The 13,708-nt window shown below is 44.3% G+C and overlaps 1 protein-coding gene across 2 annotated transcripts in view; it reads right to left on the reverse strand.

The window, feature by feature from the left end:
• Positions 1-7,898: 7,898 nt before the first annotated feature.
• Positions 7,899-13,708, reverse strand: part of SKI (SKI proto-oncogene) — a 101,064-nt gene continuing 95,254 nt past the window's right edge. For both annotated transcript variants that reach the window (XM_083877043.1, XM_083877042.1), the window contains one exon: positions 7,899-12,744. In XM_083877043.1, the coding sequence (XP_083733169.1) occupies positions 12,556-12,744 (189 nt within the window). In that variant the 3' untranslated portion in view covers positions 7,899-12,555. The remainder of the gene's footprint in view (positions 12,745-13,708) is intronic.

Genomic DNA, 13,708 nt, shown 5'->3' on the forward strand with positions numbered 1-13,708 from the left:
CCATCACTGACTGGGGTTGGGAGAATCAGGCCCTTCCTTATCTGTGGTGTCACAATTCAAATGGGGCTGAATCTCATACTCACCTCCATCCTCCAGTGTAAATAATCCACAGGACACCGAAAGATGAGTGATAAAAATCACAAATATCTTTCAGTATAACTGCGATGAACATGTGTTCCTTTATTTTCTCATCTTCCCTTTAAAGATACTGTTGGCCCTGCTTGACTCACCCCATTCCCTCTATTTGGATTGGCTTCTGGTGGGCAGTTTAGCAGCTGTACCTTTGTTTTCTGTCTTCTCTCACTGCTGCAGAATATGAAATTGCAGATTTTTGTGTGTCAGAGAGTTTCATACATGACTCAGTAGCCAGAGAACTCTGCAGTGTTCAAGAGATAGAATCTGCACTGTTGTCACTGAAGAGCCTGTGCCCCCCTGCCCCACTCCCCAAACCCCAAAGGGAGCTCTGAGGATACTTTTCAGTTAAATCTGAATTAACCCAATGTCCTGGCATTTGTGTGTGTTTTTTCATGGGCTCTTCTCCTTCCACAGGCCCATTAATGAGGCTAAAATAACATAAATGTAACAGAAGCATAAAAATAACACAGGATCTCTTGATCCTGGCATCAAAACCAACAGGAACATGTGATGGGTTCATATGAATCCACATTACTTTGGCCCCACAAATGGTGCCCTAAGGTCTGTTAAAAAACCTGTGGAAAAACATAAACACAAATACCACAAGTGTCATAGAATCACAGAATGGTTTGTGTTGGAAAGGAGCTTTAAAGATCATCTAGTCCAAACCCCAAATGTGTTTTTTTCCCCATGTTTTCTGCTCTAATCCAAGAGCCACAGTGTGGGCTTGAGAGGGAGGAAGGTGAAGGCTCTTTCCTTGATGAGTATCCCATTAGAAAAGTCTGGAAAACTCTGATGTGGGAGGTTGTTCCAGCTGTGACAGTGGAGAGCAAAGCAGAGACTCTTTCCTTGGTGCAAAAGTAAAATCTGATTAAAATGATAATGTGTTTTGGAAAAGGGGAACCAAAAGGAAATACTGGGCTTTCTGTAGGCTTTAGCCAGTTCTGACTCACAGGTGATGCTCCAGTTTGTCTCACCTGATGCTCAAAGTGCTCATTGGTAACTTGAACAAGTGAGAGCTGCACATCTCTGTTACAGGTGCTGGTTTTCTGGTTATATATATATATAAAATACATGATATTATGTCTACTTACATTCTAAGACAATGGGATCTGCAATCAGCCTGACAGCCTCTCTGGAAAACCTGAAAATTGGGTCCTGAATTGTGGCAGAGCATACAAATTCTCAGTTTCTCAGTATCTTCTGAGTGTTTTGTTTTTATTTAGTTGGGGATTTTTGTTTGTTTGTTTGTGTTTGTTTTTTGTGGGATTTTTTGAGTGCAGTTTATTTAGCACCTCTGCAAGATTTAATGTGATAACTCTTGAGATCTCAGCACACTGAGGTAGAATGTCATAAAGGTGTCTGGTAAACAGATGTTCCAGCCTCTGTGAGCTGCTGGGAAACTCTGCATCACTGAATTCATGTGGAAGCAGCTGCAGCTTTGGAAGCTTTAGTTTCCTGAATAAATTCTTTGGACATCTATTCCACTTTGGCAACTGTGGCTGTGATGAGATAAAGACACAAGTAAAGCCCAGTTGCAGCAATAGGCTGGACCTTTTATCAAGCCAGCTGATAACAGGAAAGTGAATTCACTTTCAAGCAGTTAGGTCTGGAAGTTTTGAAAGGGAACCATTAATGCCCAGCAGATATTAATGGATCAGGAGAGGTTTTTGTCAAGATTTGCTTGTGCAGGTAGTGAAAATAGCTTTAATACTGGTGATGTGCACTCACTGCTGCAAGATCATCATGAGCCCCTAAGAAATAACATGGCTTGATAACAGAATAATTCAGCAGGGTAATGAGAGGAAGATGTTTTGTTGTGGCTACTCACTTTCTGGCCTTAAGGTTTTCAGAAAATTCGAGTGGCTGGAGCTCTAATAATGATATTGGATAGACAAAACAAGTACCTGTCCTCAAATAATACTTTTTAAAAACAAAACCTGAAATGGGAATTGTGCCCAAAGTCATGCTGGAGGATTTCAAAATCCAAACCAGGACCTGAGACTTTTGCCTGAGCTCCCCAAACTGTTTGGAGGCTCAAATGAAAAGTGTGCAGGGAGGAAAGAAAAGCCTCCCTGGATGTTCTGTGCTGCAGCAGGGCTCAGCAGGGATTTCCACCCAGGGCACAACTCCTGCTCCTTGGAGGTGGAACTCAGCCTTTTCCATGCTCTGATCTCAGGGTGGGTTCATTCCTTCCCTGTGGAGCTGGCGATCCATCTTATTTGATGGAGAAATTGCTATGACAAAATGCTAAAAGCTCTTGCTCCGGGCTATTTTTAATCTACTGTAGGTGAAAGATCAGAACACATTTTTGGAAGATTTATGTGTGGTACCCTTGTGCTGCGCTGGATGGGATAAATGGGAGTTGACAAAATACAGGACACGAGATTTAAACCCTTGACCTGTGACATTACGAGTCATCAGGACTGTATGTTATCACATTTATGTTCTGGAGGGAAAGGCTTTGCTCTGAGGGAATCTCAGAAATGCTCAGCAGAGGTGCAGGGACACGGTTCTCACTCAGTCTTTCTGCTTTTTTTTGTAGGTGATCAGTAGTGCAATCTCCTCTCAGGCCTGGGTGGGTTTCAGTGCAGAATATTTCCCAGCAGTTTTCATGTTGTGTGTGCACAGTAACACAAAAACATGTTTGTGCACAGGAACACATCTGTGTTTTGTGGAAAGGGCGAAGCTACTTAATGACAGCTCAGCTTGTGCAGCCTCAGCAGTTTTGCTGATCCTTTAATAGTCCAGGCTTTCCAACTGCTTCCAACTCTCTTCTCACTGTGTCCATTTCAGAAACAAGAGCCCTGATAAAGCCAAGAGACTTCAGAAATTCTATGAAACACTTTTCACCTCAGATTCAGGGTCCTGCTGAACCCTGCAGTGAATATTGGTGATGTTCATCTGCAACGTGTGCTTCCGAAATTCCACCTCCAATTAGTCTGGGGATTGGTTCTGCATGTGCAAATCTTTTCCTGGGCAAGGAAGTGTCACATGGAGACTTGGCTGAAGAAAGCAAGCTGTTTAATCTTAAATGGTAATTGTCATCCTCTGGCTAATGATAAGCAATATTATGGCCTGTGTATCAGCTGTAATTAAGCAGTAAGACACAACAAGGTGTATGTTACACAGTGATAACAGTGCTCAAGAGCCAGTGACCTGCAAAGCCCATTATCTCCCGGCTGCACGAGCCAGGCTGTGCACGTGTGGTCCCAAAGCCACTGTTCCCTCTGGCCCTGCCTGCAGGCTGCTCCTGAGGGGCAAAAATGGGGAAGGGGTTTGTGTTGTACGATTTGTTAACAAAGCTTTTTTTCTCTAGTAGTTTGTTTGTGCATCTGTAAAAAAACAGTGTGAAACATTCTAAGGTGTCACTCCCTGGAGTTCTGGGAAATGGGCACCACTTCAGGGCAGGCCCTGCAGGGCTGTGCTGGCCAGGGAGGGGTGGGGGATGAGGGGAAGGGTTCCCAGTTCCAGCACCAAACCAGCAGCAAACCTCATTTGCTCCAGGAAAGAATTCCTGTTGCTTTCACAGATAGCAGAGGGAGCTGGAATGTGGGGTTAGATGGACTTTGTTTCAGGGTAGGATTGGGGTTTGGTTAGAATTAAAGGTTGGAGGAGTGAAGTTTGCACTGTTCATCCTGAACACAAAACCCTTCCTGTGGAGGTGCCATTGCCCATGTCCTGCACAGGGTGACCAAACTGATGCTGCAGGAGCAGAGAATGGAAACCAGGGTGGCACAAGCACCAAACCAAAGAGGATGAGAGCTCTGAAGTTTAATGTAGGGATCCTAGAGGAAAACCAGTGCTGGAGGAGGAAACCCCAGTGTGTGAGAGCTCCCAGTGACAGGGAATGTAGAACAGGATAATGCTTTTCCTTGCTGAGGCCTGTCCTACTGTTTTCCTTCATTCTTTAAGTTACCTGAATGAAAGTTTGCAGGGCAAAATACTTTGATGTTGATCAGATTTTCAGTTTAAATATCCTGGATGTGGATGTGCCTCCGCTTGGTACTGGGCTGCTGTGGATAATTGCACAAAATTAAAATACAGTGGATCAAATGGCTGTGTTTTGTTCCTGTGTAACAGTCTGTCTCACACTTAGTTATTCACGGGTTTTCTCTCCCCAGACATACAAATTAGAAAGTCACTGGGATCTTGATAAACAAACTGCTGACAATTTAGTCTGGGCAGAGGGAGAAAAGCAGCAATAAACTGAGGTGAGAACTGTCTCATCTAATGTCTTTTAGCCAGTAATTGCCAGGACAGAGTGTGTCTGCATGGATTTCCCAAGTTTGGAGTGATGTTACCCATTCAAGTGGGTGGATTCTTATTTAGCCAAATAATAATTTGCAAGATCTTTAGAAAATCTGAGCAAGGTGGACAATCCCGTTGTTGCCTGAGTTGTGATGTTGTCAGAAGCAGAGATCCGTTCTGAGGGTTGGGATGGCACTGAGCCCATCTGGACCCTGATTTCAGTGGATGTCCTGGATATTACTGTATTAAAAATATAAATACATAAAGTCAGGCTTAATATAAGAGCAGAGAGACAAGGCAGAGGCCAGAGCCAGCTGTCTGCTCCTCAGAGCCCCTCTCCCGGGTGCGAGTGTTTCTGATTACAGCTGTGCACTGTGAATGCCTGCTCCATGTCTGGGGATAATCCATTCAGAGCAATTACAAGGCATCCGTCACCAGCAGGACCTGAGCCACAGGCTGCTTATCTGGGAAAATTGATGGAAGGGAAGGAGGGAGCAAGGGGAGGAAATCAATGCCTTTCCCCAGCGTTATCTGCCAAATTGAATTAAGCAGCACGGGATCCCTGCACAGGAGCTGCGTGTGCTGTGCTCAGAGCTGGGCAGGGCTGGTGGCAGCTGCCCTGGGCTGCTGCTCCCTGGCAGCTTCCCGGGCATCCACCAGCACCAGCAGGGCTTGGAGGGGCACAAGGAGTTCACAACTTCCATGCAGAACCTCCAACCCCACAGCAGCAGGTCCAGCTGGGAGCCTGTTCACAGTCCTGGTGTACAATCCCATCCTGTGTTCTTTTTTTGGTGTAGCCAAAGTCCCAACCCAGTTTTTCCATGCAGAGTGCTGTAGGGAGAGCAGCAGGGCTGACATCAGCAAAGATGCAGTAATTGCAGGCTGCAGAGCCAGGACCAGGAAACCTCTATTGCTGAAAAATGCTGTGTGTGTTGAATCCCTTGGCTCTGCAGTGTAATCCTGAGCTGGGAGCTGCTGCCAGGCAGAGGGGCTGGAATTTGGGGCAGAAGGTTTGTGGGGGAGTTTAACATGCCAGGAAATGGAACATGGAAGCTTTGGTGCTGTGCCCTCCTCTCTGCTCCACTCACCTTGTGGGTTGGAAAGGTAACTGAAGGAAATCTGACTCTGCAAAGCAGTGCAGGAAATCCAGGAGCTGGATTCAGGAATGCTGAGCAGCCTGGGAAGGGACTCTTTGCCCTGCTGGGCCTGCAGTTGGCACTATAAGGAGATGTTTGGTGGGTGCTTCCTGCTGGCACCACGAGCAGCAGGAATGTGGCTGCAGGGAGGCCAGAGCAGGGCACTGGCTGCAAAGGGAATCTCTGTGCTGGCTGAAGAGGTTTCACCCATGGGCTGTGTGGCCAAGAGCTCTGTTCATGCACTGTGTGGTACCTGTTTTATCCTTGGCCACATAAAGGGAAGGGTTTAATGACCTTTTCTGACAACCAGACAATAAAGGAATTTCTGTTCCACGGCTGGAGCTGAGCACATGGAGCAACTCAAAACATTGTGTTGTAAACAGGGTTGTAAAGGTCTCTTTGTAAACTTTCATCCCAAGATCATGGTCACTCAAGCTTATGGTCCTTATGGTGTTTACAGAAATGAGATTTTAGAGTAAATCTGACCTTCAAAGCAGTCGAAACCTCATTTTCTTTTGACCTGTGCAGGTGTCCTCTTTTTCCTTGGAATCTTCCTCAACTGCATGGGTATGGGAGATGGAAGAGCAGTGGACTGGGATGGCTGGGCCAGGGTGGCTCTGGGGCAGTGTTTATAAGGGTGACATTCTCAAGGTTCCAGGTTGAGGAGCTTACTCAACAGAAACAAATACAAAAGTAAATCCAAAACCATGAGCCAGAAACCCCACAGATGCTTGTGCAGAACAATTCGGCTCAATCAGTCCAGCCCAGAGAGATGTGGAAACTTTTTTCCCTCCCAAATAAAAGTGTGTGGGAATTTGCATTGCAATCAGGTAATACTTAGAGTGCACATAAGCTATCTCATAAAAATTCCAGCGGCGTGTACGTCACACAGCTGGGTTTTATTAGAGCTGTGCTCTTCCTCCTGACAGTGCCTCAGATCTCCATTAACTCTGCCATTCCTGGGCTTCTGCTGCTTCCCAGATTCCTGGCATTTTCCACACCTTGTATCCCTTCCCTGCAGGATGTGTTTCTTTAATGTCTTTTCAGCAAAGGAAGGTGGGAGCACCTAAAAGGTCTGGTTTGGATCCCTTGAGCAGTAACAAGGAATCTCCTCATTTTTTCCCCAAAATCCCTCAGGCCTCTCCCTGCTCTGTATGTGTTGAGTTTCCCTGGGGTCCATCTGCCAGGTTGGGATCAGGGGGCTGCTCCCAGGACATTGGGAGCCACTGAGGTGCTCTCTTTGACCCCATTTGTGGGATTTTGTGCCATTTCTTTCAGCTGTGCCCCACACAAGGTTTGGATTTGCCACGTGTTTGGGTTTTCAGTGATGTTTTCTGATGGCTGGGTAACACAAGCTCTTGAATAAGTCATGAAAAGTTTTTACTCCAGGCCTCAGGAAATTGGATTTTTATTTCTATTTATATTTATTTCAGCTACTTTGAGTTTGGGTCAGTTCAGCTCACTTGGTTATAGAGCAGGTTCAGGTCTCATTCCTAATGCTTCTCATTCCTAGTAAACTGAAGTTATTTTGTCAGCAGAACCAGAATTTTCAAACCCAGTTAGTCACCCCTTACCCAGAAACACAACACATCTTGACTGGGCTTTACAATCTGTGTTGTTGCACTCAGAGGTCCTTGGAGACAGAATATATAACTTTTTCAGCCTCTGGTACCAAGTCTTATCAATCCAAATCTAGTTTGCTATTTAGTTTGGAACAGGAATACCACGACAAGTCTCTCTGAGAAGGAACAGCAGGAGGAAAGTTATTTGAACTTTTCATTTCAGGACCCAGAGTTCACAGTAGGGCTGTGCAGGTGGAAGGGCAGGGATGTGGGGCACAGGATCCCTGCCCAAGGATGTGGAGCTGCATTTAGGACACAAACCCACCCCTTGGAAAGCTGGGTGAATCTCAGATAAGAAGAGATTTATTTTTTTAAGCTCTTTGCTCATTCTCCAGCTTTTCCACTGCTTTACAAAGGCATTTCAGAAATGTCCCAGAGCTGTGGAAATTCTGCAGCCACTTCTCAGAAAACCATGAGAGAATTATTCTGACATATGTTTCCATCTCCTGCTTTTTGCATTTTCCCCTCTTGTGTTTCTTTTTCTTTGACCTAGAACAAACTCCTCTATGCTTACAATTCTCACTATTCCAAAGAAACTTCACTTGAGTGTTAGAATTTCCCCACACAGTGGAATGCAGTGATCCCAGTTAACTCCCAGTCTCCTTCCAGCAGTGTCCCTGCAGAGGTTTTGTGTTCAGTGATAAACTTGGGGAGGGTCCTTGTCCTGGGCTGTGCAGGAAAACAGGAACCAGGTGCTGTGGGATCGTGGCTGTGGCACATTGAAGGGGGGAGCGCAGCACCTCAGCAAAGCACAGAGAACTCCAAAAACATCCCAGAGCTCTTTTATTTTTTTCTGGACAAACAATTTTATTTTCGGTAATGCGTCTATACACTGTACATTCAGTCACTGTGGTATATAAGCATAGCTATTTTCATACATAATCTCATAAAGTCCTTTATTTTACAATATTATCTGCATCAGGGGGAGGGGATGTGGAAAAGGGGGTGGAAAAGGACTATCAAGGTACACAGCGAAATAGATAAATATGCCAAGCTTTTTTCTTATTTTTTTTTAAATCAGGCATTTATAAACAAGAAAGCATACATTACTTACATAAAAATAGTTCTAGAATAGTAGAGTAAGTCATAATATTGTCATTAGCAGCAGCATAGGAGAGACCAGGATAACAAAAATGTGCTGAAATGCTATTGGCTATTATAAATGTAAAGATTTATTTTTCTTCAATTGAAAAAATGTCATTTCTGTGAGTTCTTTCAATTAAAAAAAAAAAAAACAAAACAAAAACAAAACAAAACCAAAAAAACAACAACCAAGCCAACAAAAAACTTCTCTCTAAAACAATGGACTGCTGAGAGGGCAGAATGGAACAAAAACCAACCTTTTGGTAATAAAATACTTTACAGTGAAAATATGGACAAATAAAATGCAAATTATGGAGAAAAGGTTATAACCCACATTGAAAACTTGCAAAAAGATTTTGTTTTGTTTTTTTCCTAACAGACAGCAAAGGTTCTTCTCAGTTAAAAACACAACTCATAAAACAAGACAACTACCAGGTAAGAAAGAGTTTTGAAAAAGTAAACACCATATACACTTATAATACAACAGTGTAAAATGAAAAAAAGTATTTACATGTTGAATTTACTTTTAATGTTTTTTTTTTACATTGGCTAGTTCTGTTTGAAAAGCAGAATATTATGTATAGAGTTAGCTGCTCCATAGATATGAATGTTATTGCTGTTGGTTTTTTTTTTTCCCTTCGTTAAGTCTTCGTTCAGTAATAGAAACAAGGAGTAATTAAACTGAATATACAAGTAGTAATATATTTGTAGGTACAGGGAGAGTCAACAGCCTGTATGAAACACCTCTTCTCCCTTGGAACTTCTTAAAGGAAACTAAAGCACAGAAGATGGGGGGAGATGGAGGGGCAGCCCCTGTCCCTGGGAATGCAGCAGGGAGAGGGGGCTGCAGGAAGGGAGGAATTCCACGGGACCAGGCTCACACAGCTTTACTGAGGTGTTGCAGACACAGGAATGACCCCAGAGCTCCCTGGCCTCGAGCACCTTCGCACAGGGGGGCTGCTCTGCAGAGCCCCCTCCCCGGCAAGAATCGGCCTCTGGGGCTGGGACAGACACTTGTAATGACTCGGAATTAGAAATAAATTACACATTCTGCAGAAATAACATCTGTTCTGCAGAAAGAACAATCTGATTGTTAAACATGGGTAGGAAATGCCCAGTAGTTTAAGCCAGAGCCAGCCCTGCGAGCCCCTCCTGGGCAGTGACTGCTGCTGGAGAATGTTTGTTCCTGCTCTTCTTGCACCTTATTTATCTTTGTGTTTTTAAACCTTAATTGATAGAAATGGCCTTTCACTGCCAAGGACCAAATCCTGGGGAGTCTTGGGGTGAGTTCACCTGCAGGTCTGGGCCTGCATGGAGTGACTGAGGGGGGCAGAGAGAAAGCCCCAGCTGTAATTCTGCTTTGGAGATTCTCTGCTGCCCCTGTGACCCTTTACCTGTGCAGCACAGGTGAGGCTGCTTGGTGGTGATGGACTATTTTACTGTTCTGCTTTTTTCCTTTGACAATCCTGCAGATTTCCTTCCTTCAGAAGTGTGGGAGCCTCCTGCCCAGTGAGTGACTGCTTTTCCCTGGACACAAAAAGGAAAACTCATGGTGTGCTCAGCTGAGTGGCTTTTTCTGGGAGAAAACAGCTGGACATGGACATGTTGCTATTTTTTGGGAGGTTATAAAGGGAGAGAAATTTCTCATAGATCAGGGGGGAAAATCCAAACAAGCAAAATTTCCAAAGCCAGGCTTCCATGAGCCGCCACAGGAGCGGGGTCTGTTCTCTGTGTGGTTCCCAACACGGCAGTAAAGCAGAGCACGAGACTTGAAATGCACAAAAATGATCAGCTACAGCTACACTTGTTTAGTTTCCCTTGAAGAAATAAGTGGATAATACAGATCTGGAAATCATAAGGCTGAGAACATTTTTCTGCATACTGCATAACAAAAGAACCCCTTTACATAAGACAGTAATAATGCCCATTAATGACTATATGGCAGAGTTTAATCCATGCATATGATTTAATAATTGCAGAAAAAAAAAACATACAAAGAAAATAAAACCCCACATTAAAAAAAAAACCAAAAAACAAACAACAAAACAAACCTGCTCAAGCATAATCAAAATTCCTTTTGCATTGCACTTTAGAAGGAGATCTGCACCTAGAGCCAGACTCCAGCATCCCAAACACACAAGGGCCAACCCCTGTATCCACAGACAGGTTCAGGTCATTGACTTGGTGTGACTGTTTCTTGCTCCCAACAGTTTTACATTGTCCCAGTAATTCCACTCCTTTCATATTTCTTATTTTTTGTACCTAAAACATATATATGAACTTCTTTGTTAATGCTCACAGTTACTATAATGGTTACTATAATGGTTTCAAGCAAACAGCTCTTGTTTAAAAAAAAAAATGTACTCTAATGTACTGTAAGTAAATACCATAATTTTAGGATTGGAAGCCGCTTTCTGTCTACTGGGAAATAATTTTGAAGCTTACATAGTTTGCATTAATGTCCAAAAGCAAATAAAGATTACTGGAAATATGTTTCTTCTTTTAGAATAACTCTGGGTATGATGATGCATAGGGGGTTCTCTTTTTTTATTTTTTTTTTTTTCTTTTTATTCTTTAAGGTAAAAAAAGTGTCAGCATTGCCTAGAGAAGATGCTGAGAGGAAAAATGAGCTGGAAGGCACATCTGCAGCCCCAGATCACATTTTCACTTGCTTGAGTGTGTCAGAGGTGAGTGTTTATGGGTGAAAATTAACTTTTCTCCTGATCAGTAAAGCACCAGCTTTATTTGTTAAGCACGTTTGGGAGCACCTCTGCTGCTCCCCAGCCTGGGTCAGATACACAGCCACAAAACCAGGTTCTAACTGAACCAGCAGCACAGGGGCAATTCCTGCTCTGGGGATTCTGGACCTGCTGGATCCTCCTTTGCTTACACAGATGCTGATGGGAGGTGTCAGTGGTGGCAGATTGGGTTCATGGTTTGCACAGCTGTTAGGGCAGAATCTAAAATGCTTGACATGTACATCTTAGAAACAGGGAATAAAATGCAGAGTAAGATTCTGACAAAGTGCAGGTTTAAAAAAAAATAAAATATATATATTTATATATATATATAAAAAAACCTCAGCACCACCCCCAAGGCAGTGATGGTTTGCTGCATTGTATCCCGGGGCTGCGGCTTGGATCCCAAAATTAAAGTAATTTCTCTTTTTAAAAACAAAAAAGTTTTTTTAAAAAAGATGTAGGCTTATTCACAGCAGCAAAAATGTTGGTTTTCTGTTCTGTAGTATCCGACACTGCGACGTTGGACTCTCCTTGGGCACAGAAATCCTGACTGACAGTTCAGAATGGAAGCAGGGAAATACTGAATTCATGGTAAGATGGTGCAACAAGATGAGTTTTCCAGAAAACTGAAAGCTGAAGATTTCAGAATGACTTCAACACACAGATGTCTCTGCTTTGTTCCTCTACCAACTGATCATCCATTTCCTTCCTTTCTTCCTTTCTCTCTTTCTTTTCCCAAGGCTGAAGTGCTCCTGGGTGAAGTCTCTGAACACAGGGGGGTCTGTGGGGCTGGGCTGGGGCTCTCAATCCAACCCCTTCTCCTCCCCTCACCCCCTGCACACTCCTGCAGCTTCCCTTCTTCCTGTGTCCAGGGCAGGAAATGGACAGAATTCATTCTAAGGAAAAAAAAATCAACTTGGAAAAGCACTCTGAACTTCTCCTACACCCACGTGACGGGATGGAACCGCGATGGCTTCCGAGATGGCTGGAAAACTGCTCCTGACATGGATGGCATCATCACCACAGAGGGGCTTCTGCACAAAGAATCCCAAAGCCTATAAAGTCATTAAAAATTGTGCATCGAAGGTTTGTTTTTTATTTTTTTGTCTTTTTTTTTTTGTTTTGCTTTTAAAGGTTCATTATAAAAATCTCATTAATTTTTTTTTAATACCAAGTCTGTGTAATGAATTATTTTTAAATAGCTTATAAGAAAAGTTGGTTTGTTTTTAAATTCCAAAATGTTCCAACAGGTAGGAGAACACAAAGCCACTGCCGTGCTCGCCTTGGACTCCGGGTTTAGCTGGACCACGCTGCTTTGCTTGGAGTTTGCCAGTAGAAAATTTGCTGTGGACTTAAAAGTATTTTGTTTACAAACACTTTGTGTTTTCTAGGCACAGTAAGATGTTGTGCTATATGGATTGGGAAAAAAAAAGAGGCGGAATTCAGTGCTTCTGTTCTAGAGAGTAACAACATTTGCCTTCCAACTACTGAGAATCCATATTCCTAAAGTGTGTGCCAGGACACCACTACTCACACGTGCACTCCCAGTCCCACTTCTCTCCCTCCCTGTTCTCAGGGGACAAGGGGTCAGTTGTCCATGGGGCTCGAGGTGCTCTCACTGCTGGGCTGGCTGCTGGCTTTAGGCCACAGTTGTTCCTGAAGTTCCTTGACCACCTTCTCCAGGTGCTCCCGGGCCTCCCGCTCGTGCAGGAGGTCAGCGCGGAGCTGCTCGCGGTCGGCCTCGGCGTGCTGCAGCTTCACCTGCAGGTCCTCGATCTGTGGGGACAGACACAGGGTGTGACACAGGGCTGGGGCAGAGCCTGGGCCTCCCCACACACCCTGCACGGGGTCAGGGAAGTGAGGAAGTGTGTACTCCAGGCATAGGATTATCAAGATTGAGGTGAGGAGGGACTTCCCTGTTCCTATTTTCCTCACACTACTGCAGTACAGTGCCTGCTTAGCTTTGGAACCTGAACATTCCCAGTGACTCCAGCTCCAGAAAGGAAGGTGAAAACCAGAAGAGTTATGAAACAGTTCAGGAATTCCTTAGTGCCACAGAACTCTGGTCACTGCTTCAAGCATGGCTGTTCTTTCTTTAGGCAGTGACAGCAGCTCGGCAAAGCAAACCCCAGGTGTTGGCACAGGGGGTTTCAGCTCTTTCATAGTGATTGTTAATGGAAGTGACCAGAAAGGGCCTTGGCTGCTGAAGGCCCAGGCCTGTCCCAGCTATGGATTAAAGCCCTGCAGTGTCTCCATTCTGCTCCCAGCAGGAATTTCTGCAGCTGCCCGTGGCCTCCCTGATCTCCCTGTTTGGCACTTTGTGCCAGAAAAGGTGGAGAAAACCCCCAGGACTAGAGGATGTAAATATCAGAGGAACAGCACCCAGCAGCAAGAAAGGAAAGTCAGCAGTCAGCAAAGATTGCCATTTAACAAGGAAAGAAAACCTCCAATGTTTTGGGGTAAAATGCAGGTAAACCTCCCCGCATCCATGTTTGGATTTCAGTATCAAGGTAACAAAAAGGAAAGTATAAACCACAGCTCCTCAACGGGTATTAAGCATCTCATGCTTTAAGCCTACACAGAGGCATTTTCCACCCTGACTCTGTTGTCACCTCCCACCCTGGCCTGATGCTGTTTCTGTCAGACTGAGCCTGTCTAGAGAACTGTGGTTTCCTCAAAAATAATACTAACTTCCTCTTGCACCCCAAGATGTAGCTGCAAGGATGTATAAAGCTTTATT

This window comes from Zosterops lateralis (genome assembly GCF_965231275.1).
Source record: "Zosterops lateralis genome assembly, chromosome: 22".
NCBI lineage: Eukaryota > Metazoa > Chordata > Aves > Passeriformes > Zosteropidae > Zosterops > Zosterops lateralis.